General features: G+C 48.6%; 2 protein-coding genes across 3 annotated transcripts in view; one reads left to right on the forward strand and one right to left on the reverse strand.

Moving 5' to 3' along the window:
• Positions 1-27,783, forward strand: part of FYB2 (FYN binding protein 2) — a 525,108-nt gene that overhangs the window by 37,816 nt on the left and 459,509 nt on the right. The window lies entirely within an intron of this gene.
• On the reverse strand, positions 16-27,750 carry PRKAA2 (protein kinase AMP-activated catalytic subunit alpha 2). 2 transcript variants are annotated; one of them, XM_080406363.1, is made up of 10 exons: positions 19,677-27,750; positions 19,212-19,628; positions 12,950-13,091; positions 10,822-10,915; positions 9,312-9,456; positions 8,354-8,441; positions 5,590-5,814; positions 3,707-4,211; positions 2,108-2,234; positions 16-1,865 (listed from the first exon to the last, which is right to left on the reverse strand). In XM_080406363.1, the coding sequence occupies exons 1-10, from the start codon at positions 19,816-19,818 to the stop codon at positions 1,627-1,629; spliced, it is 2,124 nt and encodes a 707-aa protein (XP_080262489.1). In that variant the 5' UTR covers positions 19,819-27,750; the 3' UTR covers positions 16-1,626. The 2 variants fall into 2 exon arrangements, with proteins under 2 accessions (XP_080262489.1, XP_080262490.1); XM_080406364.1 differs by lacking the exon at positions 19,677-27,750 and having other exon boundaries at positions 19,212-19,654.

Below are 27,783 nucleotides of genomic sequence, written 5' to 3' on the forward strand. Positions count from 1 at the left end.
TGTTTTGTTTCTTAAAACAAAACAAAACAAACAAAACAAACAAACAAAAAAAAAAAACCAAAAAGAAAAAGAAAAAAAAGTCCACCCAGGATTTTTTTGGCAAAGTTTTCATAAAGTATTTGTTTCTTGACTGATTAGATTGTTATGTTCCTTCGTAATGAAGCAAATGGAATTAAATACCACAGCAAAGCCAAGCAGATGCCAATGCTGCCCATTAGATTAAGCCTCTGTAATAAAAAATAATTATTCTTTTAAACAAAGAAGTCACACGTGTGTCAGAGTTTACCCTTGAATAACAGGAATTTAACCTTTAAAATCCCTGTAGTTTGTCTTAAGAAATAAAAACCTATCCTTCAGATAGCCAGCAGTAAAGCAACAGTAGACCTGTGCATCCAGCTGCCCTGCCTCACCGGCGGAGCGGTGCAGGTGATGGTCCGGCGGGCGGCAGCGGGACGGGAGAGCCCTCAGGCACGGAAAGCGAGTCTCCGGCAGCACGAGGCGGCGAGCAGGGAAGGCAGGGAAGGCGGATTTGGCAGCGATTTTAGGGTGGTAACAACAGGGAAAGGCTTCCCATGGGAAAGGCAAGAGGTAAATGCTTCAGAGCTGGGTGATGCTGCTGGCTCTGGCCCGGCAGTGACGAGGCCACCCTTGGGCGAAGGCTGGGCAAAGTGCTGGGGTTTTGGGTGGCATATCGGCATCCTGCCGTCCATCGATGGCTCAGCTGAATCCTGCCTGGGATTGCCCCTGGAGTGGCGCCGCGGCAGGGGCGGGTGAGCGGGTTGGAGGGGGGTGACGATTAAGGGCTGGAAGAAAGGCAAGCAGCCTTCATCTTTGAACGTGGTGAGCGGGTTGGTGCCGTCCGGGGCTCTCGGGAGGAGGAAATAAAGCCTCTTAGGGAAACTCTGCTGCAAAGACTTGACACATGAAGGCTTTCCCACAGCACGTTTGCAACAGGACCTTTGCACATCCCACCTTCCCTCCCCACGTTTAGCAGGGGAATAAAAAACAGCAGGGAGGGATGGCATATTGCACTAGTGCAGACACATCTAAGCAGCTGCTAGTTTTAGGAGGAAAGTGTTATCAGAGGCCAGCGGCTGCTGGCACCCAGGTGTGAACGCCACAGAGCTACTTCATTACCCCTCCACTCCGTTCTGTGTAGCTCCTGGTCGACCCCTCTGAGCTGGCTCAGCCCAGCCTGCCTCTGCTCTGCACAGCAAAGGGGACACAGCATCAGTCCCACTGCACGCTACCTACAGCGCAGGAGGTTTGGCCACGGCTCTGTAAACTCAGGATGAACTGGGGGGAGGTGTTTTCCAAAAACTCAGTGATACATTTGCTACTTCATAGCCATGCAAACATTTCCCATTGGGTTCACTAGGAATAAAAGGGTATTGGATACATTTCACCATGGTGTAACGAGTGAAATGAAGTTATTCTTAATTTCCTCAGCGCCTTGTTAGAAGGGAGTACATTTTGGGTCTGGAATTGGCTCTGTCTCGCAGGCGGTGGAGCAGTGAGGGGCAAAGGAGGAGGAACGAAGCAGAAGAAAAAAGGAACGGACAAGTCAGACCAGATCCTCACAGTGCAGTACCGTGTGCGGAGGGACCGGTGCCTCAGTGCTGCCCATCAGCGAGCCAGGGCCATGATCAGGCTGGCACACATCTCGAAGAAGTCCATGGTGTGGCTCCCCAGGCGTGGTGTCACCGAGGGGATGCTGCCAACGAAGGAGCCGCTCAGGGAGCCCATCAGCGACTGGCACTCGGCGGCCGCGGCGGCATCGATGCTCAGCCTTGGCCGGTGCAAGCCGGCGGCGGAGCAGGAGCGCTGCGGCGTGGATGAGCCGGACCTCTGCTCCATCACGTCATCTTACATACAAAAAAAAAAAAAAGAAAGAAAAGAGTGGCATTAGTTGGGCATCTTCCATGCATGTTTGGTAAGGAACTATTAACGATGGTGGAGACAAATGGATGAAAAGGGCTTTTGCTGACTTTAAATGGCTGCCTAAGCACTTGAAAATGCAAAGAATGATTTTTAAATTCTTTTTTTAGACTTCCAAACTTGCCATTTCATGTGCTTTAAATCTCATGTTGCACCATTTCCCGCTTACCATCGATGCTTTTGAAGTCCAGAAGATAGCTGCGGTTGTCAACCTGGTAGAGCTGCAGGCTCATCTTCACATAATTGCCCGTCACCGGGTTCTTGCGGCGCACTCTGAGGTGGTAGGAGTTCACCACCTGCAATGGGAAACCTGCTTTCAGGGGTAAGATTCAAGGTAGCAAGAAGAACTTGTCTTTCCTTATTTTCTTCTCAATACTAGCAAGACATCCGCTGAGAAAAACAGTTTCTAGAAATAACAGTGCCTATAAAATTAAGCAAGCGGCTTCACATCCTCTTCCCTCCAGTTTTAAAACGCTTCTTAGAGCTCTGATTCAGCAGCTGCTGGCAGACAAAGCTGCCGTGACCCAGCTGCCAGGCACCAAACTGATGTTTGCTCCTCCCTCACCAGCATCAATGGCCATACCAGCCAAAAAGTCCATTTGCAGACCTGCGTATGAGGACTGTGTCGGTGACACCAGGGCAGGCTGGGCAGCTAGGCAAAGTAACCTCTCCCATCAGCATGGCGAAATCCACTGCTCGTGAATCAGCCTCGATTTTCTCTTGCCACTTCCCACCCCACGATCTGCTGCCTCTCACTTGCAATGAGCTTTTTTCTCTGTGCTATATTTAAGAAGCAACTGCGTGAAGAAGAAAGCTATTTTGATGAAAAATCACATCTGAAGTTATTCTTAGGGTGGGGAAGACTATTGTGAAACCTCCCCATACAAAATAAGCTCCACTGCCTACACGAAGATGTTGGGCTGACTCAGTTTGTGAAGCTGTACCAGAAATACATCAGGTTTGTTCACTCTCTGCAAAACCACGCAGCTAACGCATGTCTGGCTGGTGCAGGCACATGCAGCTGGAGACAGCCCATCTCCTGGCTGGTGCAGTGAAATCAGATTCCTGGGCACTACTTGGCTTTACATACATATTATCAAAAATAAGGAGGAGCTAGGAGGCTTTGAAGAAGTGGCATAGTGATGTTCACACTGTGCAACCCTTGGGACCTGGAGCGAGGAAGGTCTCCTCTGGTGATGAAGATCTGGGCTGAAATTCTCACCTTACCTTGCCCCTGATGCTCGCACCAGGCTCCATCTTCATCGAGGAAAATGCTGCTGCATCAGTGATACAAACTCCTGCCCGCAACGCCCCCCCGCCCCTCACCTGTGCATCTTTTAAGAAGATGCACACCGTGCCATTTCAGTGCACACGACTGATAGGACCCAAGTAAGAAACAGTGAGAGTTACTTTGCCCAGGAGCACTCGATTCCTCACGAGGAATTAGCCACTGGAATTAGAAATGTGACTGGCTCCTCTTATCCCTGCGGCTAAATGAGGCAGAATCATCTGTCCAGCCAGGGGCTTGAAGCATTCGGAAGGAAAACTCTTATTTCACACCATAAACAAACACCACGGATATTTAACCACAGCTACCACCTTAATGCAGTGCGTTTGTCTTAACAAGCAATAGCAGGGATTATTGCACGTCGGGGGCATTTATCTGGAAGCAGGTGAAGCTATACCCATACTTCCCACCCGCCCTGAGCAATTCAGCTCATGAGCAAATAAGCCTTGGAAAGCACCAGGAAGCCCCAGCACTCCCTACCTTCCACTCGAAGTCCAGCTGTTTCATGGCACGGTACACCTCGGCCATGATGTCATAGGGTTTGCTCTGGCTGCGGATCCCCAGGTGCCACTTGGCCTTTTTGACAGTCAGGGGTTTGGGCTTTGTGGTGTTGAGGGCATCCAAAGGACATCGCGCTTTGGGGCTGTCCGCTATCAACGGTGGCATCCGCTCGGGGTGCGGCTTCACGCCGGGAGGGATGTGCAGGGTGCTGTCGTCCATGAAGGAGCCGGTGGGGGGGCTGGAGGCGAGGTAGAACTCACTGGCTTGGTTCATGATCCTCCGGTTGTCGATGACGAGGTGGTAAGCCACCGCCAGCTGGTCCTGAGGGTCACCGCTGTACAGGCTGTTCATCACCTCCGACTCGGTGCATTCAAACTTTTCACAGACCTCCCGAACTGCGTCGTCGTCGATGACGGTGGCATCATAAGAAGGGTCCTCTGGGAACAGGTAACTGGGCAGCTCCTCCTTAAACCATTCATGCTCCCTGGGGAAAAGCAGAGGAGCCACCGTGAGCTCTGTGCAAGGCAAGCTGCGGCAGCTGCTGCCACCAGCCCCTCGCTTGCTCCAGCTCCGACTAACCCTCAGCTGCAGCCTGGGGAGCTCAGCCCAGCCCTGCACGGTCCCCCTGTCCTGCGACAGCCACCACGCTCCGCAAGCACGGCCGCTGGCTCACTTGGCTTTGAACTAACCTCCCAGCACTTGCAAGATGCTCACGCTCTTTGATTACCATGGGTCTGATAGAGATAGAAAGCATCAAAGCTATCCGGGTCCCCGACTCCCACTAATTTACCATGAAGTCAATGATAATTAAGCGGCTAAATGCCATAGAGGGCCTTGCCTATAGGTTCTACATATCAACTTGTAATCTCGCTACATACGCTGCTGCTCTAACATGTAATTAAATCCTCTAGTCTTAAGGAACTCAGAACTAAAAAAGACATTTTACTTGGTTTTACTTGAAGGGTAAAATTAAGGCCATCCATTGCGGATGCATTAAAAGCCTAAGAACTCCTGAAAGTCCTAGCAGTATTACGCTTCGCACGCCAGCTAGATGTAATGATTACTGTAAATTTCATAAAATGCGTATCGGGCTGCAGTCTTACAAAATGTTTCTGAAATGGCTCAGATTGTGAGAATTCCGAAGTCCTCCTACCAGCCATGGACTTTTAATGACCTCTGCAGACACAAATATCTGCTTAAGAGCCCAGTGGTTCCCTTTACCTGGAATTTCCGCAGTGACGCATGCAGGTAAAAGGCTCATGGGCACTGCACTCATTGACTAGGAAAGAAAACTGTGCCGCATTTAAAGATGAACCATTTGCTCACATTTGAAACTATATCTGATATTTATGGATTAAGTTAGTAATTCTTGGGTTTCTCCTCCTTTTTTATTGGATAGACACTAATTACAATGATTACCCTCTTATTCTGAACTGGCACCCAGAGGGAGGTAGTCTTGAAATAAAGTAATGAAAAATGGCTGGTGAATATTAAGTTCTTAGGATTATTGCGTGATATAGCTGGTTTTGCTAAGCACCATTAAGAGATTTTTGAGGCCGTTTTATAATGCAATAAAATAGCATTTTAATATACATATATATATATATATATATAAAAAGTCATCACCCTGTTCATCGTCGCCCACTGCCAGCCAGCAGCGCCCACCTCTCCATCAGCACAGAAGGGTGCAGGAGCGCTCCTCAAATCACTCACCACAAAAACCAGCTGGATTAGCCAACTACTTCTGTAAACCACTCTGCACACCCGCCAACAGAGGACCCCCAGGACAGCCCCCCTCATCTGCCACTGGCCCACCAAAGCCCCCCAACCACAGCCAGCCCACTCCATCCCACTGGGCTGACCTGATGTCCTTGATGGTTGCTCGCTTGAGGGGGTCAACCTGCAGCATGTGCATGAGGAGAGTGGCGACGGAGCGGTTGAGGTATTCGGGGATGTAAAAAACACCTCCCCGGATCTTCTTGAAGAGGGTGGGCACGTGCTCGTCGTCAAAAGGCAGAGTGCCGCAGAGGAGGGCGTAGAGGATAACACCGCAGCTCCAGATGTCCACCTCTGGGCCGGCGTAGAGCCTGCGCGAAGGCAAGGGCAGGAGAAAGGTGTCACCCCCCGGCCTCCTCTCCTTAGTTAGCGAGCAGGTCCCACTGGGTGAGCTGGGGACCCGCTGCCAGTTCCACTGGGGCCAGAGCTGCAGCCCACCCTGGGGCTGCTCACGTGGCTTCCCCTGGCCAAACCTGCCTGAGCCAAACCACTCGGGGGCGAGGGGGGATGACACGGCAGAGCTGGTGCTGACTGCCCACGCTCCTCCGGACAGCCGTGTACACCCCTGCCTCCACCAGACCCTCCAAAAAGCCAGACCCCACGTTTCCAAGAGCCCTGCCAGGCTTATTTGCTCCTTCGCCTCAAGGGCTCAGCCAGCAATTTCTGTTCCTTTGGTGAGGCAGATTAAACAGCAGCAGATACTGTATCTCTGAGTGTTCATTTTCACTGGAAGTTTATGTGCTGGTATGCAAGCGTTCCTGCTTCCGACAAGCTGCTAATGCACCCCCTGGCAACACCAAGTCGGGACACCCCAAATACATGGGGTTGGCAGCTGCTTGCTTGCCCGACTTGTTTGTCTCTTTCTGCTACAACGGATGCTTTCTCAGAGGTGTTGGGAGGCAGTGTTCACCCTTGGGCTGTAAAACCCGACCAAAACACAGAGGGTGAGATGGAAATACAGAAGTCTTTTCGTGAAACCTCAGCCTCCTGCACTGGCTTCTCCTGAAAAGCATCGCAGCAGACACGCCGGTGTACAAAAAGCACCAGCCGTGCACGTGGCCATTCTCTGAACAGCCCCAAAACACCGGCTCTGCCTGTCCAAGGGTGAGACGGTCCCTGCTGAGGCCAGGGACAGCAGCAGTCATTCTGGAATGATTAGCTAGCTGCCCCCTTGGTCCTGGCTCCATGCCCAGTTCCAACAGATAGGAAGCCTGATTGCTGATAACTGCATTGCCTGAACGGTCGATTGGAGTTTTAAGACCAAACCAGATGCACTTTTACGACTGTGAAACCCAGGCGGTCACATTCTACTGCTTTTGTGCTCTAGCCAGCACAGGCAGGAGCTGGGATCCAGCCACCCCTGCCCCGCACACCCGCCCGCGAGGCAAGGCAGGCAGCCTGCCGCAGCAGCAGCCGTCACGCCTTTCCCCCACAAATGCAGCGTGTATGCTGCCGTGGTGCTGAGCAGAGGGCAGCTTGGCGTGATCATCAGGGGTACAAGCCTCAAGCATCACCAGTACTGTAAGCAGCGCTGATGCGGGAGGGCTGCAGCTGCAGCCCGTGAAACAGTGCAACACGTAGGCTTGGGTTTATGTTCCCTTCTTACTTTTGCTGTTAACAAGCTTTATTGCCTGTACCCTTGGAACGATCAGGCTCTGCATCCAGGGACTGAATCCTGCTTGTTGATCTGCCCCGTGCTTTGTCTCCTATACAAACCAAAAAAAATGTGCACCTGGCCTTTACTGGAAAGGGCATGAAAACAGTATTTTTTTGGAATCATGGTAGAGTTTTTGGCTTTGTCCCCCTCTTGACAATAAGGTTTGTCTTGCTTTCCCACGTAGAGCTGTAGTCACAACAGGGTTTGTTGGATGCTAGTCTAATTCCTAGGATACTCTGCCAACACTCGCACTGGTGTAAATGAGAATAAAATAATCATAATCACGGTGAACACACTTTGAACAAAATATTGTTGTATTTAAAAGCTACAGTTATAGGCAAAAATATGCTGGATTAGGAAAACTAACACTCATTTGAAGGCTGATTCAAAAAATATGGGGCAGATAATGAGAAGGATCATACAGAGGACTGAAAATTTGAAAATCTGTATTTTCAACGCTTGCTATGCTATTATAGAGAGAGTCAGGGAAATAAGTATATTCTAACAGGTTTCTGCCATGAAAATACAGGAGATTACCATGTTGATACAGAAGTGTTAAGTCCAACCCAACCTTGCAGAGTGCATTCGACATGCTATGTGTCATGCAGATGTTGTACACTGAGAGATGCAACCACACTGGAGGTTTGTCAATTCAATTCATCAATTCAAAACCAAAGTTATGATGGCTGAACCTACCCTCATGAACAAAACCCCTAGTTTAAGGAACCAGAAGACACTCAACACGAGAGTTCAGCAGTGTAGGGAAGTGATTAACGATCTTCCTGATTCTTCTGTTAGTGAAGTTAGTTTCCTCGTTAAACCTGTGTTGAATATTATAGGTGGGCAGGAGAGAAGGAGGTGGCCTGGAAAAGCCTTTCCATCTGAAACCTCAGTATTTGTATCCAAAGAGTAATTTTCACCCTCTTTAATTAGCAATATAAACAGTCGACATCTGCTGTTAGTAATTCCAACAAAGAAAACATCTTTAGCAAAATGTGGGTTGCTCTTACAGCTACTAAGAAATGTAATAACCAAGAAAACACCCTCAGATTTTTGCCAGTGGATTCACCCAAACATAAAATACAGGCTGAAAGGATTCAGCTGCTTTTGCTAGCAAAGGTGTTTCCAATCCCAAGAACAAATTTAAAGACCAATTGCTCACATAGGCTCTGCTTAGACGTAGTGTGTCCTACCTTCCAGAGATGACTTCAGGGGCCGCATAATTTGGGGAGCCACAGCTGGTACGGAGAAATTCACCATCTGACATCATGTTGGACAATCCTAAAAACAAGATGCATGCTACATATTGGTGTTTTATGTGAAGGTCCAGGCACAGAGGACTCTGTACCGCACAGAGGAGAGGTACAACAAGTGGAAGGGGAAATCTGGAGAACTGTTGCTATAATTTAGATAGACTCCTTTGAGCTGATTTGAAAATTATCATTATTATTATTATTGTTGTTGTTACTGTTCTTATTGTTACTATTGTTACTGTTGTTATTTTCACATTCAACCAAGGAATATTCACTCCAGGCTCACTTTGCTTCCCCAAGCTCTAAATTCCACAGCACAGAGGAAAACAGACATAATTCATCCCAGAGCACTTACTTTATAGGGGGGTTGTGAGATTAGTAAATCTTCAGAAGGATTTATCACTGGTCGAAAGGACTCACTGGGACTGAGCTGGTAGCCCAACTATTTCAATGGATTTCAATCGGTAATGCCACTTAAAGGCTCCTGTTACTGCCCATTTGTAAAACGAAGTGAGGCCAAGAGCACACAGCCAAACGTACGGAGAACATGCATGAAAATAAACACAGGCAGCCAGCTCGCCCTGGAATTCACTGCACAGAGTCTGCCTTAAACTTAAATTAGCTACATCTTTATATTAGGTGATTATGCTAAAACATAGCAAAGATTTGCAAATTACTTTGCTGCTCTACTCTCAATGCCAGTACAGAAGCAGCCTACAATAAGTAATCCCTGCTTTTGCAAAAAGGCCGGTGTTTATAACTGTGGGCTTTTCAGGTAAAGCAACTGCTAGCGGTTAGGAAAGCGGGCTCTGGGTTTTCTAAGGCTTGCTACACCGACACGCTCCAGGAAGCGCCTCGGAGCTGGCTGCATTTCTGGAATGCTGCTGGGGTCACATACCAAAATCGGCTATCTTTGCATTCATGTGTGCGTCCAGCAGCACGTTCTCTGGTTTCAGGTCTCGGTGGACAACCATGTGTCTGTGGCAGTAATCCACCGCAGAGAGAATCTGCTGGAAAAGGCGTCGAGCTTCTGCCTCTTCAACCTGTGGATGCAAGGGGAAAGAGTCCTGAAGGTTGGTCTGCCTGCAGAGCTGGCAGGGGAAGGTTTGACTTAGCAAGGAGCCAAAATGTTCCAGGGCATGGAGAGAAAATCACAGCGTGCTTGTGACCAGAAGCAGCAAATAAAGCAGATTTTCCCCCCTTGCATTTCATAATGTGCTAGTGTTTGCAAATGATACAGCCCAGAGATGAAATAAGAAATGTAAATTTAGCTGAGCTCTCAAGAACTTACTGGTGGCACCTACAAGGCAATGGCCTCCTGTCCCAACAAGACCAGCTTTGCTACACAGCACATGCAGATCAAGGCTGGACAAAACGGAGGATGCTGCAGGGAGCAATTCCTCATGGACAGATAGCTTCAGGAGAAAAAAAAGCCAAAGGTGGAATATTGTGATAATTTTAATCAACTATCTAGCTGTCTTAGCTATAAAGTTTTATGAACTGTATTACAGAAATTGTATTTAAAATGAGGGGACTGATTATTTTTAAGGATGACTTCCTAAAGACTCTCTTCGTGAAAAATTTAGTTTCTGAATGCCAAAGTTCGGAAAGGATCCAAATTAGCCACTGAAAATATCCAGATGCGTGAAATGTGCTGGAAATCAGAACTGTATGCAGGGAATTAAATGGAGTCAGCTCCATCGACCACTGCGCTAATCTAAACCAATTTATTGCAAACGTATGATTTTTGTAGTACAGAGAAGAAATGTATGATGGGCTGCTCCTTCACCTGAAGCTTTATTCTGGATGTCCACCTCAGCCCATTGCCCTGTGACTGCTCCCTGCCTATGAGGATGTCCACAGGGCAGACACTAGTGATGTTCTTTGTAACCATAGCATCATATTCTGTGGGCTCAACCTGCACCTCAGCTGATTTACACCCAGCAGGACTACTGGCATTTGAAAATGTTGGTCAGATAAGCCACCTCCTTAAAAAGTCTTCAAAAGACCTGACGTGGAGCCAAGGGGGAGGTGAACGACTGGGATGGAGACCACACCGCGTGGTCCTCCCCTCCGATGCTGTAAATCTGCTGCTGAACTGTGGGTGTTTTGACAGGCAACCCATAGCTAAAGATTACAAAAATATGCTAGTTTTCCAAATATTTGCACTAAGCAACACGTTACCTTGGATATTTTGGTTTGCATATCGGAATAAATCAGAGGATGTTGCAAAAAATTGCACGCAACTTTTACGCGAGCCGGCATGAGATGTTCCAGTTGAGATTGCTGTGAAGCAGCTTCTATTTTGGGCCTTAACCTTAACCACATTCCCTTTAGCAGTTGTTTTGCTTCTAAACACCATCCTCTTCCCACACAAGTGTTTGGGCTGACATGGTACTGGCACTTACACGTCCATGCTTACAGATGTAATCAAATAATTCACCGCCAGATACGTATTCCATGACCATGAAGAAGTCTGTCGGTGTGCTGATGACCTGGTACCTTCAAAAAACCAAGCAGATTTAGAGGGGAAAAAAAAAATCAAGAAGAACAGGGAAAGGCTTTTAAATGGATTATTAGTTGCACATGAACACTTAAAATAATGCATTTGTTTGGATCTTGCATTTATAACTGCTTTCCACCTCTGAAATGCCATCTCTTATTTCAAGTCTAATCTTTCACTTGTCTATGAAAGGATCTCTTTTACAGACCTACGGTTTTCCTTCAAGCTTTTAAATAATCCTCTGAAATCTCTGCCAGACAATCCTATCCCATTTAGGACTGTCCTGACTTTCAAATTTCCATTTTGGCTAAGATCTGCAACAAGAACTTTAGAAATGAAGGCTTCGTTAGCTGGGGGTGGGGGTATATTTGGTTTCCTTCATATCAAGGATAAAGAAGAACTAGATGTTACAGGGAGCTTCTTTTGGAAAGGTACAGAAACAAAGATGAACACCCCAAAAGTTATTTTTCAAATATTAAATCCCTCCTATATTTTAGAATAGGGGAGGGAAAAAAAAAAAAAAAAGGAATATCACCCTTGACTTCCAAATTTATTCTGTTTCCATTCAAAATGGTCCCCAAGCACTGCAAAGGCATTTCAGTGTCCCAGCTGGTATAAACTGCCAGTGATCAGAGGAGGTCAATGCAAACAGGAATTCATAGCAGCACCAGCAGAGACTCCTCTCTCCTTTATTTCAGATACATTGTTGTTTGCTTGCCTTTTTTTTTTCTTTTTTTTTAACAGCTGAATTTCCATGGGTTATAATTTGTAACAAACAGATTTCAAACCACTTCCAGAGATCAGCAAGTGGAAAGGTGATAGTCCCATAGAGATCAATAGGAATAACCTGATTCTCAAGTTCTTTGGATTCAGACATCTAAGTTACTGTTAATTGCCCCACTATTTCTTTTATATACATGTAAAAAGCTATTAAAAGAGGAGGTTTATGCACCTCTCTTCTATATTGCTGTATTTCATGTTTGCACTATGTACTACAGGACACTGATATTTTTAAACTGGATTTAATTTCTAGGCTTTAATACTTCGCCAAATGTGTGAACAAGACATAACTTGCAGGATGCTGGATACACAGCTGGGGACTCTTGCTGGCTCTTTTGTGAAATAATACTGATCTGTTCTCCAATAAATCCACGGAACGGTGAAGTTGCTCTAAAGTCAACAGTTGCTGCATGGTTAGTTATTTAACTGTAAAGAGAATTTGTTTTCTCTTGCCTCTAAGTCCCAGGTATTTGCTATATCTCATGCCAGTTTTAAGGCTGACCCAAATGTCAACTTATCCTTGCAGTTACCATTCAACAGCTTTCTTTTATAGAAATGCCAAAGATATTATCGAGTGCCTCATTAATGTGGACTGGCTGCACACACTGGGGATTGAGAAGGAATCCCAGAGGCTGGAGTGCAGGTGCTGATTTACAACTGAAATTCAGGTTCATCAGAGTGGCAACTTGGAAAACTTGTGCCTGAATAATAAATTAAAAAAAAAAAAATGTTCCTTTAAGCTCTGGATAATCAGGCCATTAAAACATAAATCCTATTGACTTCAAGCCAAGGCTTCACTCTGTGAGCCTGCCCGTGCTGCAGTTCCTCAAGCACAATCCTCGGCAGCTTCAAGCCTGGAGATATGAAGCCTAAAAAGGGTCATCACAGAAATCCCTGATGGCACCCCCAGGCAGGAGAGCCCAGACCCTCACTAAGCACCTTTCTGATGGCCTCTGTGTAGAAGAGAGGACAGCTCTGAGCAAAACCTGACGCAGGGACATCAGTCTGTGGGCTGTTACAATAACTCAGGCTCCCAACGGAGGATGCACCTTCCGTCGTTTCTCAAAGTGTCAAGTGTGTCCCCCATAAGTTAGTGGGAGACTCTCCAAAAGTGATGTTTGGCTCCAGCACACAAAAACCTGACCACATCCCTAACATTTTCTACAACTCTAAGCCATCTCCCAAAACCAAGCCAGCTGTGTGTGCAGAGTCCTTGCAGATGGAGCTGAACCCACAGCAGAAAGGGTACTCACAGTTTGATAATGTGAGGGTGCCGGAAGAGTTTCAGATTTTGAATTTCTCGTTTGATCTTCCCAACTACATCCAGGCTGCGTATTTTCTGTCTGTTGAGTATTTTTACTGCGACTTTGTGCCCTGTCAGCTGGTGTTCGCCAACTATTAGGAAGAGAGCATTGCACAGTCAGTAAACGGTGCAGCAAGATTCACACCAGCAATTTAGGACACTGTGGTTTAGAAGCAAAAAGCAACTTTCGAAGGGAACAAACCAAAAGATGAGGGATGAAATATTTTAATTTTGGGGTTTGTCTCTTCACTTCTATTGTTTTCCCAGTGGAGTCATGGAAGGCAGAAGAGAGGGGACTTATCTGCAAAGAACACTCAAGTAAATAAAACAGAGTGAATTACTGGAGGAGGTCATACCCGAAGCTAATCTGGAAGGATTTATAGCATGTAAAAGCTAGATTAATCAGAAAGAGATATATTTAAATGGCAGAGGAAAATCTCCACTGTAACACACTGATTGATTAAATCCCTAATAAACCCAGTCTTAAAACTAGACCATCACACTTTAAAAAAAAAAAAAAAAGATATAGGGATTTTCCCTGCCCGAAATAAGACTGAAGGATTTGCATTACTAAAATGAATTTCTATTTATACATTCTCAAGTATGCTTCTTAGTTTGATGACAAGCTGCAGGAACACTGCTGTACTGCAATGGCAAATTCTGGTTTTAGAAAAGATACAAACTTCAGTATGGGTTTTTATAATATGCACTTGGTACATTGAGACGCTGATGCTTATCTCCTGTGTACAGTGACAAACAGTAACCGCAAACTGGGAGTTGCACCACTGTCACTGGGGGAATTGCACTAACCTGATAATGTGAAATGAATTCAGCGTTTGATCCATTTGTTATCAATAAACAGACCATACAAAAAATAAAAAGCCCCAAGGAAGCAAGATTTATATTGAAGTTAACAGCAGAAACTGCTTGAAAACTGCCAGTTAGATGTTTATATTTAAAAGGGTTCTGTGGCCATGAGCTACCCCTTCTGAGTATTTTCCAACGTCACATTAAAAATGGTGACACACTGATGGTTTTCTAAAGATGCACAGAAAACCTGCTTACAGTAAATATTTGTGCTCTCTAATTATGAAGGTTACCCTTCCAGTAATAACATAGAGCACAAGGAGTTAATAATTACGAACAAACCTTGTTATTACATTATTAGAGACTGTAATTTTGGAGGCCCTAATGAGCTGACAGAAGCGAACGGCGTGAGAAGGGCAGGGCGGCAGCGCCGGCGCTGCTCGGGGCATGCCAGGTCACTATTATTAGCCACCAGATAAGACCTGCCAGAGATTCTTTCCTCAGTAAGAGCATCCTAAAAATAAAACACTTTACTGCCCTTGAAAATTAAAGCACCACTTTGCATGTCCATTTTATTCCTTGCAATACTTAAATCTACTAGATGAAATGAAAATAAACTAAGCCTTGCAGCATAGATGCAATTTAGGGATTAGCGAAGGGCTGGAGGAGGCAGATAATTCCTCTTGTGTGGTGCAAGGACAGCGCTGGAAATAGTCTGAGGAGGCATTTTCTCAGGTGCATCCTTGGGGAGAGGAGAGCAAGGCGGTGGGGGGCCTGCCCCATGGAAGGAGGCTTTGCTGGAGAAAGACTCTGCAAAGCAGCGCATGTGCAAGGGGTACAAAAGCACGCTCAAGCTTTAGCGGGGCTTGCAAGGGGGCTGGGGTATTGCCTCTTTGTTCACTGCAAGAAATTCTCCCCAGGTTGTGCCAATACCAGTCCTATAAAGGGCACTGACCTCTCTTTGCCAAGGCTGTCATGGTATATGGATGGTGTACGTTACACTGAGGAGGCTGGGGAAAGCATGACAGAGGGGTGTAAGACAACTTCAGCAGATGACTTTTGAGATCAGTTCACCAGCAGCGTTTGATTTGGTCAACTACAGCACTGCAACACCTCTGCTCTCTCTTTCCTGGGAGCACGAGAATCTGTACTTTGAAAGCTGTCCTTGACTCATTCAGCTCCATTAAAGAATTATAACCCACTAAGCCAACAGTTGGGAAACGGAGGAACAGAAAAGCAAAGAGGCTTATTGCTGAACAAGGAAGAAAACCCCAATTTCTGCCATTCTTTGTTGCAAGACAAGCCTTTCTGGCCTTATCCCAGCATACCCTTTTGAAAAATTTTTATTACATACTTGGGGAAAAAAAAAAAAAGGCCATGCCCAGGATGAATAATTATTGTTTTTAATACCACTGCAGAACAGTTCATCTCCTTTCCATCCATGACAAACAATGTGTAACCCTGCGAAGGTTTGCTAGCTCAAACACATTAATAATTAAAAATAAACAGTCTATATTGTAATCCATCTTTTGCTTACAGTAAGCATTAGATACAGCGATATTGTTTCAGTCCCCAGTGGCTTGTTAAGCCTACTCGAACGCCTTGAGAGGTGGAGACAAAGAAAGAACATAATTTGCTGTGTGGTGGGAGAGTTTTTAAGCCTTTCAGGTCTCTCCGGCTGCAGCCTGCAGAGGCAGGAGTTTTGACATGAGGCAGTAAGGACAACCTTCCCTCTGCTCAGAGTCACTGCCCCGAGCCCCTATGCTGCAGCACGCTGGTGGGACGATCCAGCCCCAGGATGAGGAGCAGCGGCAGGTCCCATGCCTCCCACAGCCACGAAAAGGGGATGCTTGTGCAGCTCATCTCTGATGGGTTTGTCTTCTCCTCGTCCCAAGGATGGGCAGTGGTGCTCTTGGGTGGTGATGAGGAAGCCTCCTCCTTCCCTCACTACCTCCGTGGGTTAAAAAGCCTGGGGGGAGGAGGGAGGGCTGTGCGGCAGTATTAGAAAAGGGATTTGAGCATGTGTCTTGTCTCAGGTAAGCTCCACCACAGATTAAAACCACCAGCCGGAACCCTGCTGGGACAAGCAGGGGAGATGGATTTGGCATGGAGACGAGGAGCGGCACCTCATCCTGTGCTGCAAAAAAACCCCATCCTATAATGGCTAGATGGCAACGCTGACCCTAAACTCCAAAAGCCAACACCACGTGGGACATGGTGTGAGTGTCCTTAGCTGGCACCCCATCTGCTTGCACTGCCTGGGCACGAGAATGCTTCAGCACCAGATGCTATGAAGCAACAAAGGGAAGAGATGTAATAGAATTAGTTTCTGAAAGGAGACCCTTCTAATTTAATTGTTTGTGTAAGAGAAAAAAAAATGAGCAGGAACACTGTTTATAAAGCCATAAGCTGAGATAATCATTAAAACCCCTTGACAGCATGGTTTTTACAGCAGGTTCTGAGGAAGCCTGCCTCTGAGTGTCTGTTTGATGCAGCTCAGGCAGCACGAGCAGTTAACATTTTTGCAAATGCTCCAGGGGAATGTAAGTTTATGGAGGGGCACGAAAACTCCTATCAGTTGTGCCAGCCCTTACCTTATCCCAAAGTTAAGAATGAAGTCCACCCAAAGCGTATATTTAGCAAGGCTGTATTAATTCTGCCCCAGTGGCACTTGCTCGTATGGTGCATCATCCTTCCCTTCCCTTCCCTTCATCTGTTCAGTCTCTTTTAGTTTATCTGCTACAACTTTCTACAGTTTGACGACTACAGCCAAGCTTTGTCCTTCAGCAGCAATGGTCCAGTGCCTGGGAAAATGGGATTTGACCCCGACTTGAGCCCGTGGAGGTGCCATCGTAACCAACATAAACATAACCCAAGCACTGCCAGTCCTTGAGGGACCACAAATTGGTCACCTCAATGGCCAACAAGTGGGGGAAGAAACCACCAAGTGGCCACTAGGGATGTCATGCATGGAACCACATGGAAAAATATTTGTGTAACTCTGCTGGGTTCTGACTGAAGGTCTCCAAGCTGCAACGGCTGTGAACCTTGTTGTGCGAGGGCTGTGATCACGGCAGAGCTCTTCAGGGACCCGCAGGGTGGGATGTGCCCTGGACAAACACAGCAGCGATTTGACTAATCTGTTCTTACCAACCACCAGCTGAGGAGATGCTACCTCCTTCCTTCACTGCTTCACTAAACTCAAAATCCAAGATAATTTCCACAGATCTATTTTCTGCAAATTAATCTTCCTTTGGCCTGGAGGACAGGAGAACTGACTACCACCAGCTCTGCCTGTATTTAGCAAAATCCTGCGCAGTAACATTGACCCTTGGCATGACACCTCCTGTCCATCCACCACATTCACATCCACCACAGTAACTCCTGCCTCTCTTCCAACAGTTGCTGTATTTCCATCACTATTTCCAGCTGGAATTTCAGTGTTATCACCAAAATCCTGCTCCCATCTGCCAACCTATCTGCTCCCCTCCGTGCCTTGTGTGGTCTTTCCCTAAATGAGATCAAGGAACTGACTGAGCTTGAAACGAACAGATATTTTGCAGTGTTCACCTGGTCTGTAGGAGGATCAGTTCACTGATGGCAGTGATGAGCCAGAACGAACATCCTGACAGGGCAGCAGGGACTTTTTTTGTCGCATTTCTGGTCTCTGATGGCTCAAAGTGACTAATTCAGCTCCAGCTACAAATCCAAGCTCTGGTCAGTACCCCATCATCACTAAATCCTCCTTTTCATTGCCATTTTTTTTACTTCCTTAATAACTGTAACCCTTAACAATTGCAATTTATGATTCCTTAACCTTGAGGAGGAAGGCAGGGAAAAGTGCCTTTTGCAAAGTCTCGTGGAAGGCAGAGTTTGAAGAAAACACATCAGCAGCAAGAAACGCCACCGATGGCACCAGCCTTCTTAGTGAAAAAGCAATTATTATACACAACCTATTCAAAGCTTGAACCAATCAGGCAGAAATCTCTTTGCTCTTCTCATGTTTCTTGCTAAACAGGGTTGAATACAGGTTTTCCTAAAGTGCATTTGATTAAAATGCTGTAATTCTGTATAAATAGGAGGTCTAGTTTCTTCATCTGTTTCCAATGTCACGTCCAAATTTCACCTGTCAGTTGTAGGCAATATATTAAGGGGGAAGAAAAAAATAATTATAAAGGGTACTACTTACCCATAAGGGGTTTTGAGCTAGGAAATCTCTTTTATTTGAAATGTTTCTTTGGCAACTGTCAGTTTTTACTAAAGTCAGGTCATATGTGGGGTGGGGGGTATTTGTGCCCGTTACTCCCAAAAAGTAGCTAAGGAAAAAAGGCTATTGTGGGCAGCCTTCGTTTGGCCTGCAAGAAAAAAATTGCCTTTGGAGCACTTTTTGAGGTCTGCTGGTACACATGACTGATTTAAATGGTCCTTACTGTTAGAAGTAATTTATTCTGATAATTCTTCAGTCAGTAAATTTGCGGTTTGGGATTAAACACAGCAATATATTTTTAGGGGGGTGATGAACGGCCACAGGTGGGTTTAGCCCCAGTGGTTGCGGTGGGTTCTTGCCCCGGCTGTCAGTTTGCGTTTATTTTAAAACGCCAGCGGCCGATGCGGGCACATCGCCCCTCGGGCACGGGGCGGCTGCTGCCCCCGCTCCCGCGGAACCCGCTTCCAGCCGGGAATCGCAGCTTCCCGTTTTGCTCGGACAAGAGATTTTGTTGCTTGGTTGGGTTGTTGGTTTCCTTTAATATATTGATTGGAAAATAAAATTGGCGTGTAATGGTAGGATTCCCAGGAAGAAGGAATGCAAGTCTTGGCAGCTGTTACGGCCAGGCAGAGCAAAGCTGGTGCCTTGCAAAGGGGAGCTGCCCACCCCGGCACGACCGAGGGTCCCGGTGCGCAGCCCGCGGACGGTCCAGGCTGCCCGGCGGCGCGGGGGGCAGCAGCACAGCCCCCCGGCTCCCGGATCTCGCTCCCCCCGGCCCCCCGGGACGCGGGGGCACGGCGCGGGAGGCCGCCCGGCCATGCTGCCCAGCCGCCCCATCACCTCTCCCCCGCCGAGGGAGGAAAGTTTCGGGGGGTCCCGCCGCGGGCCGGGGCGCAGGGGATGCAGCTCGCCGCCCCGCTGCCCAGGGGCGAGGGCCGCGTCCCCCCCGGCTGCCCACGACCACCTGCGCCCCCCCACACCCGCCCTGAGCGGGGGCCGCCCCCAGCCCGTGCCCACCGGGGCGGCGCCAGGCTCCACCGCCCCCCCCCGCCCCGCCGCTCCCCGGGGATGCTGCGCGGCCCGGCCGCGGCGATGCCCGGCGCGGAGGCCCCGCGGCAGCGGCGGGAGACGGGAGGGAGCGCGGCGGGGGGCGCAGCGCGGCGAGCCCGGCCCCCTCCCCGCGGCCGCGGTACTCAGCTCTTGACTTTGCCGAAGGTGCCGACCCCCAGCGTGTCGCCCAGCACGTAGTGACCGATCTTCACCCGCCCGTCGTGCTTCTGCTTCTCGGCCATCTTCGCCCCCCGCCGCCGGACCACAATGCACAGGGCCGGCCCCGGCGCGGCTCGGCTCGGCGCGGCTCGGCTCGGCGCGGCAAGGCGGGCGGGCGCGGCGGCGCGCGGCGGGCGCGGCGGGCGCGGCGGGAGCGGGGGCGGGGAGGGGCGCGCCCGCCGCCGGTGCTGGCCGAGGGGGGACCGGCCGCGGGGCGCACCTGCCCGGGGTGACACCGCAGGGCGGCATGGGCCTGGGGTGACACCCGCCCCGGGGCGTGCCTCCTGCTGCTGCACCCTGCGCGGGGGCGCCCGGCCTGGGGGGGGACACCCTCCCTGGGGGGCACCTGCCTGGGAGCGACACCCTCCCTGGGGGGCATCCTCCTTAGGGGTACCCACCTGGGAGCGACACCCTCCTTGGGGGGCACCTGCTGGGTCTGATACCCTCCTTAGGGTAAACCCTCCCTGTGGGACACCCACCTGGGGGTGACACCCTCCTTGGGTGACACCATCCTTAGGGTACACCCTCCCTGCCATGCACCTGCTTAGGAGTGACACCCTCCCTGGGGTGACACCCTCCCAGGAGGGCACCTGCCTAGGAGTGACACCCTCCTTGGGGTGACACCACCCTTAGTGTACACCTTCCTTGGGGTGCACCTGCCTGACGGGGACACTCCTTGGGATGCACCCTCCTTATGGTGTACCTGGTGTGGGATGGCACCTGTCAGAGGGTGCAGCTGGCTGCTGGTGGCACCTTCCTTGGAGTGACATCTACCTGGGGCATGCAGCTGCCTAAGGGTGACATCCTTGGGGTGCACCCTGCTTGGGTTGAACCCTCCTTGGTGTGCACCTTCTTGGAAGTGGTACCCTCTTTGGAGACCACGTACTTGAAAGTGACACCTTCCTTGGAGTGACACCCTGAAGGTGACACTGTCCTAGGGGTGCACCCTGCTTGGGATGCACCTGCCCATGGGGGTGGGGATGCACCCATCAGAGAGGGACACTGGCCTTGGGGTATGCCCTCCTTTTGGTGCACCGTGCTTGGGTTGACCCCTCCGTTTGGTGACACTGCATGCGGAGTGGCACCAGCCAGGGGAGCTGCATGAGGCCCACAGAGGGATGCTGTGGGGTGGGAGCATGGCCCCAACAGGCACCCAGCGAGGCCCAGCTGTGCCTGGGGTGGGAGGAAGGGATTAATGGTAATGAAATAAGGTGGGGGAGTGGGGAGGAAGGGGTGGGGTGTTGTGCTGGGGTGGTTGGTAGTGGGCTGGAAGGGGAGGAAGTGTTGTGGAGAGGAGGAGGGTGGTTGTGGGTGGGTGCTGTGCCCTGGGTGCTGTGCCCTGGGTTCTCTGCCCTGGGTTCTCCGCCCTGGGTTCTCCCTGCTGAGGAAGGGAGATGGTGCTTACGGATGTCTCCTTGCTGCCCTTCGCCCTAGACCGCAGGCCAAGCGAAGTGGAGACCCAGCAGTGCGGCAAAGTAAATTCATGGGGGGCTGGGGAGGGCTGAATTTGGGGTGATGGTGGTGCTACCCACGGCTGGGCAGCGTTGTGGGGTGGGGTGGGTGAGCAGTTCTTGCTTGGCAAAGCCGCCGTGGGAGCCTGCGTGTGGGTCAGTAGCTGTGTTAATACAAAGGAGTGAAATAGATGCACGGGGCAGGAAACATCAATAACGTTAGCAGTCAGTGCAGCCAGCTGAAACCATCTCCGTGTCCCTCCGCTGCTGTTTCTCATGAGCTAGCAGCTCATCCTAGCAATAGCATTATCCATTCCTTAGCGTTTCTGCCCTGGGAGAGCCCGTGGTCTGGTAGGGTAATGCTGCATATTAAGTAATAACACAGCCGCTCTAAGTGGGCTACTTCTTGCTAGAACTTCTCATTAGGAATGTACTTCGGGGGGGAGGAAACCCTCCCCTGAAGGCAGCACCCATTTAGCGAGCCTGATGCTTTTCTCTGATGAAGCTTTCCCCTTTTTACTCATTAAGGCAACTGCAACCCAGAAAAAAGAAAGCCCTTGCCATGCTGCACGGTAATGGTGGCTGGTGAGCAGCTGGTGCAGGTGTGTGCTGTAAGGTGATGTCTCCCTGCTTTGCAGTCCTGTGGCCTCGGCTGCCTCTTCCCTGGGTGACAGGACCCCTGTGAATGCTGTCCTGGGTCCCCTGCATCTCCAGGCCAGAGCTCAGCAAAGCAGGAGCTGCTCCTCAGCTCAGGGCGCTGCACTGCAAGAAGGGTTGGTTTGCGGAGAGGCTCAGATCCATTTCCCCTTCAAGCCATCACTCAACAGACAATTCTGGCCAAAAGTCCAAAAGGTTTCCTAATGAAAGCAGGATGTTCTCCCTCATCTCCTAAATAGCACATAAACTTTGTCTGGACCACACAAATAGTTCACATTTTTAAAAAATGCAAGCTCATCCCTAGTAAGCAGCATGGCTGAATGCTGAAATTGGTCTAGTGTAGCTGAAGAGTCGTGCTGCCATGCTTTAGCAGCATTAATTCTGACTTCTCCATTTCTTATCCAGCTGCAAGAAGCAGCGGAAGGCAGTCACTAACGCAACCCATGCTCTGAGGCGGGAAAGAGCTATTTGGTAAGCCGGACCAGCAGTGTGAATAAACAAAAGATACCTGATAAAATAATAACCAGGCTATGCGACTGTACTGTCATAAATAATAAAATGACAAGTCGGTTCAACAAATCCAGTCATATGAACACATAAAATAAGGAGCTCAGGGTAGAAACGTGAAGGTTGCTGTAGTACCACACCATAGGTAGTACACCGAAGCCGTATCTGTTCAATCAGAACAATAGACGTACGTGAAGGCATAAGAGAAACCGTATTTACAAACAGTAAACTTTGGGTAAGATAGCATTATTGCTATCGCCAGGAAAGCCTGAGAAATCTCTGTCTTCTTCAGGCACCAGCAAAATTGTTAGTCCAGGCAAGGCTCTACCTCGCAAACTCTCGGCGGCTCTCCTCTGCCTTTGCTCACCAGAGCACACAGGGTTTGTTTGATCTCTGCTCCCAGTCTTGGCAAGCCCTGACTCTGCCTGAATGAAGCGCCACACAAATAGGTGAGATCTCGAATGGTGGTTTTGTAACGGTTAAACTAATATATTTAACAGGAGCTGTTGTATGGAGATGTACCATTTTCCTGTCTTGTTTCCTAGAAGTTGGTAATTAAATCTCTGAGCAAGCTGATGCATCATGAGCATTTCCACAGCCCGTTACACACACAGAAGATGTTTACTAGAAACACTGAATTAATATTAATCAGCTTTTTCATTTACTGAATGTATTGTGGGGGCTTAAGGTTTACAGGAGACCTAGAGCAAGCCCTTTGCTGGGCAGCAAGCATGCCTCCAGGTGGGTGAGCACCTTCCACCCCATGGTGTTGGTGAGGCTGAGAGCAGTCGTCCTGCTCCCGGTCTGCTCCTGGAGAGCAGCGCTGGGGCTCAGGCTGGAGGGCATTTGCTTAGTTTACCTTTGTGCATACGTTCTATGTGTGTGTGTCTATATCCTATACCTCTCGCTCGCGCATGCTGGGTGGGGAGCTGTGCTCATAGGCAGGGCCTGAAGGGTCTTGAGTAAAGTGCTGGGGGGGAAGGGTTGCTAGGAGATGGAGACTGGTGTCTGGCCAAGTGGCGGGTTTATTTTTGGTGTAGATCACACAAAATGGTATTTGCCTGTGGAGCAGAGTAGAAATCTCTTCCCTCTGCTTACGCTCATCTCTGAATGCTCTGTCTGTGCCTAGTAGCGTTGCAGCTTATTTAAAAGGGAAATCAAACATAGACTAGGTGCTAGTCCAGCTGTAGGCTGGGTGGTTTGCAGTCCCTGGGGTTGTGTTTTTTGGTTTTTTTTTCTTTTTTTTTTTTCTCTACTCATTGAGAAATCCCCTGTTTGACCAGCAAGATATAGTCTCTGTTTAGGGGAGGGCATCCTCCCATGCCTTTGGTTCCTTTGTGGCCAGTTGTCTTTGCTTCTTCAGACACTGTGTGTTAGTAGTCAGGTTTTCTGGGTTCGCAATTACCAAATGCATCCTGCCAGGGCTTGTTCTCTCCTGCTTTGCTGCTTATGCCCCTTGTTGCACTCCAATGCCAGCCAGGAGCCAGCCCCCACATCTGAGCTGGTGTCACCTCCGCCCTCCTCGCAGACAGGGGCTGTGTGATGGCACGGGGAAAGCTGCTGGGGGGGTGCCTGGCCCTTTGCTTGGGGCACTCAGCTCTCCCTGGTGTGCTGCCAGGCTGGATTTACAGTAGAAATTAGGTCTGAATGCTAAAACATGGGGGGGGGGGGGGCTTGTACCCCTTTGCGGAGTGCAGGAGTCCTGGACAGAAATACGGGCACCTCGCAGCTCTCAGAGGCTTATGCCACGTGCTCACATCTTACTGATGCTTCTCTCGGGCACAAAACTCCCCTCACTATGCAAGGGGCTGTTTTGGTAACTCAGGGCTAAACAGCAGGATGCTGAAGGGTTGGGAGCACACCGGGGCAAACCTGCATGCTGCCTGCTGCAGTGCTGGCTCCAGTCGCTGTCGTGAACCTGTGGAAGGGCTTGTAGCTGATCATCTGGAGCCGTGTCTGACCTGTCAAAGGACTTCAGCTCAGCACCCTGAGCCTCTCAGCCCGTTTGGGAAGAGGTTAGGACACTGTAGTTTTCCAGTTCAATGTGATCAAAACCCACCTGGAAGGCTGTGCATCTGCTTATACAAAAGCTCAGGTTCTGAGGCATGCTGTCCAACCCTTGTAAGTGTCCTAAATCTGTGGATTTTCGGTGGGATTTGCTTTCCCAGTCTGTTTTTGGAGGAGCTAGTTATGAGATAATGCAGCAGTGGGTAAACTGTGACATGTGAAATGGTGGGATTTTTTTGAATGTTAGAGAAACTACGCATCAGAGGCTTATGCACATTAGATTTGTAACCAAGCAATTCCCATTTATATTATGTAACTGATGTTATTTATCAAACCTCATGTACTGGCCAAGAGCAGATGTCAGTCTGTCGTGCTATAGTGTTGGAAATTAACTTTTCTGGGGGTTGGTTATTCAAAAACAATCTTGTGATTGGCTTGCTGTAATATAATGTAACAGCATGCAATATGGAAGTGTTACTTCAATAATATAGCGCATGTGGGTCCAAAGTCTATTGTGGTCTCTTTGGTTTTTTTTTTGATTTTTTTTTGGAATTGGGTGAAAAGCTGAACTGTATGGCAACATGTGATGCTCTGGTGGGAATGTATGCTTGGAACCCCTCCCTGAGTCAGGCTGGGGAAGGAGTGTGGTATTTCTTACATTGAAAATAAAACACTTTCAGCATGCAATGTGCTAAACATTCATTTAATGAGGAGGCCGCTGAAAAGAGACTGCTTGCATATGCAGGCCCTGGGTGCATCCACGCTCTAACCAGCAGTTAGGGAAGGACATGTTTTCCTAGTGGTTTACTCCTCCTACATGAGAATAAGACTTCTGGAGAAGGTTTTCTTAAGGGCACAAATCAGTAACTAGGTTCCTCATCCCATTAGAAGCTAATAGTAATGAATTCCTGGGTGGGTTTTTTTTTTTTTTATATGCTCTGTGATTAGGGTGATGGTTTATTTGAGGGTTTCGGGCGTCATTTTTAAAGCAGGTAGGTGCACTAATCCTTTCTCTGCGATCATGGAATCAATCCTTTAGGCTTCATCCGCAACTGTGAAGCACAATATGGACGTGAGGTGAGCTATGTGGAAAGGTGGGGGGTATTTTTTTGTTTCCACAGAGTCTTATCCTCCTTTTCTTTGCTAGTTGTGGGTGATACAATTCCTACAGAAACTTTGTAGCCTGGAGATAACTTCTAGCAGTGCGGAGGGAAAAGCCATGACCGTGTGAGCTGCTTACGGCATTTTTTCAGTGGCTTGCCAAGTATGTTTTCTTTTAGGGCATAATCTGAGAGAGCTGGCAGACCTCTTGGCTTTGCCTGATGAGCTCAGCTGGGAAAGCACTCGGTGGTGAGGAGTCTGAAGTTTATCCTCACCCTTTGATTTGGACCCATGGGCATCTATTCCAGGGACAGGCTGAGGAAGAATTTAGGATTTGGTTTGCTGCCTGTAGAGTAGATCCAGCGTTTTTTGACCTGAAATGAGATGCTGTTTGAAGATCCGTGACCTTGCAGAATCAGTCCACTATTCCCTTGCTCCCTCTGTTTTGCTGCTCTGTATCAGAGCACCAGTGCAAACAGGGTGGAACAGCACGTTCTCCACGTCCACAATGGCCAGGACAAGAGTAAGGCTAAAATTAAACCACGCACAGATGGTATGAAATGAAGAAATACTTAGTGAGGCTTGTTGAAGCATCAGAATCTGTTATTTGGACAGGACTGTGGAGTGCAGATGTTCCTGCCTGGGGTGGTGGGATGCTGCGAGGTCAGTCCCTGCACGTCTAGTGCCTGATTCATGTCTTGACCAGGACCTCGGGGTTTGGGCTCAGCCCCTGTGGGATGCCGGGCAAACCGTCAAGGGTTACGTGCAGTTAAGGGTTGAAATGTCCAAAGCAGGAGAGCTGAGCTGAAGTCCAAAAATCCCCATCCAAACCTTCCACTTGGCTGCTGCCAAGCCCTAATGTTTAAGTGGCTTTTATTTTATTTTTACTTCTAAGCTCCCCACCTGGGAATGTGCCAAAAGTTAGACCTCTCTTATTTACCCAAACTGCTCCATTTTTAACAGCGCTGAGCTGCAAAGTCACTAAGCCCAGAGCAACCCAAGGTAAGGTACTCCCCCTGTGCCTTAGTGGCTGCATCTTAGGAGCATCTTTAGTGCCTTTTGGTACCTGCAATTCAGAACAGAGCTTTGCTTGGGGGAAATCAGGTGTTCGAGTTCCTATTTCAAGTTCTGTCTATGTATCATCTTCAATCACTAGCTTTGAAGTAAATCTAGATTTTATTTCATTTTTTTTACTTAGCCCTCAGTCTTTCAATGTTTCAGTTCCCCGTCCTCATAACTCATTCCTTCTCCCCGCCTGTGTCTGAATGAGTGTTTCAGACTAGAAACTCTCAGACCTGTCCTGAAAAACGTATGCATTTATGGCAGGCCGTTACACTTGGTAGCAGGCTGCTGGTATGATGGGTCAGCTGCACCTTTGAGAGGTTTGTCCCCGCTGTTGTCTGTGCTGGGTCTGAGCATCCCTCGGCCAGGCTGTGGCACATAGTCCTATTTGTGTGCATGTTTTTAATACGCATGTTGTTTCAGCTGAAATGCCTTCTTGTGAGGCTGGGGCTCTTGGAGAATCGCTCTCACCCTCTCTCATCTCAGTGGCAAACTGAGAAAGGTTTCCTTTAGTCAGCTGGGGGAGTGGGGGGAGGATTTATGAATCGGAGAAATGCATTCCTGATGCGGAATAGGCATATTCCCCGTCCCCCACCCCCTGCTCAATAAAAGCACCATTTGTGTGGCAAATAGCCAAGGGTTTTATGAATACAACTCTTACTTTCTCCAGCTGCTAGAAACCTTTCTCAAATATGAATTAAAATAAAAAGCCTTGCTAGACACTTTTAGCACTCATAATTCTGCTATTTTTGGTCTGCGGTGTGGAGTTCTTGCATCAGAAATCTTGGTTCGAGAGGCTTGAGTGGCTTCTTTCAAATATGAAAAAAAGCCAACCCTGAAAGATGTATGATTTTAATCTCCCACGCTATAAGAATCATCGGAACTTGATGTGATTATGTCCCCAGATTTGATGCTCCCCTAGCTGTTATGGCTGTGAAATCCTGTCTCTCACGTTTTATACAGGTTTTTCCTTCCTCAGAAGCCATTGGGGTGTGTTCTTGAGAAGCTGGTACAGCTGGGATTAGGTATTTTTAATAAATCAGCTGCTGGGGAGGAAAAAGATCTGGACTGCAATCCGTGCATAGGAATCTCTTACAGGTTTTAAGAAAAACGTTTTGGGTTGCATCGCAGGAATGAGCTTTGGTAGGAGACCTGGGAAACCATGGTAACGTTAGGGAGGTAGCTGCACTGTGAGTTTGCAGTTTGTGTTGGGAGTGTGAGTGGGAGAGGGATGTCTTGGGGGGCTGGTGGGAAGGCAGGCGAGGGGCACAGAGATGTGCTGGCTCAGCTGCCTGCACAGGGGATCATGGAGGAAAGGGAGTGCCTTTTCCCGGCGGGATGAATTCGGACTGTTTGCAGTTGTTAGTGATTTTCCGTATCAGCCCAGTGTTCCCTGTGCAAAAGCACAGGGATTTTTGGATACTTGCATGCTATGTGGGACTACTTGTGCCTTGTTCAGAGACACTTTGGGAGGGTTACCCCAAGCAGGGAACACAGGGTGGTACCACCTGAACGGTAGGTGCAGCGGGGCAAAGGGCATCTTTTCCTTGCTGTGTTTATAATTCAGCTGCTTCTATAAGAAACCTCACCTGTCTCTGAACTAAAGATGGGTAAATAGCAGTTTGTAAGCAAAGCAAGCAGGCTGCTCGGCTGGTCCAAAATACTTAGAAGTAGTTTTTAACATTAAATATATATATATATATATATCCATTTCTG

The sequence above is a fragment of the Falco punctatus genome, assembly GCF_963210335.1.
Source record: "Falco punctatus genome assembly, chromosome: 11".
Lineage (NCBI taxonomy): Eukaryota > Metazoa > Chordata > Aves > Falconiformes > Falconidae > Falco > Falco punctatus.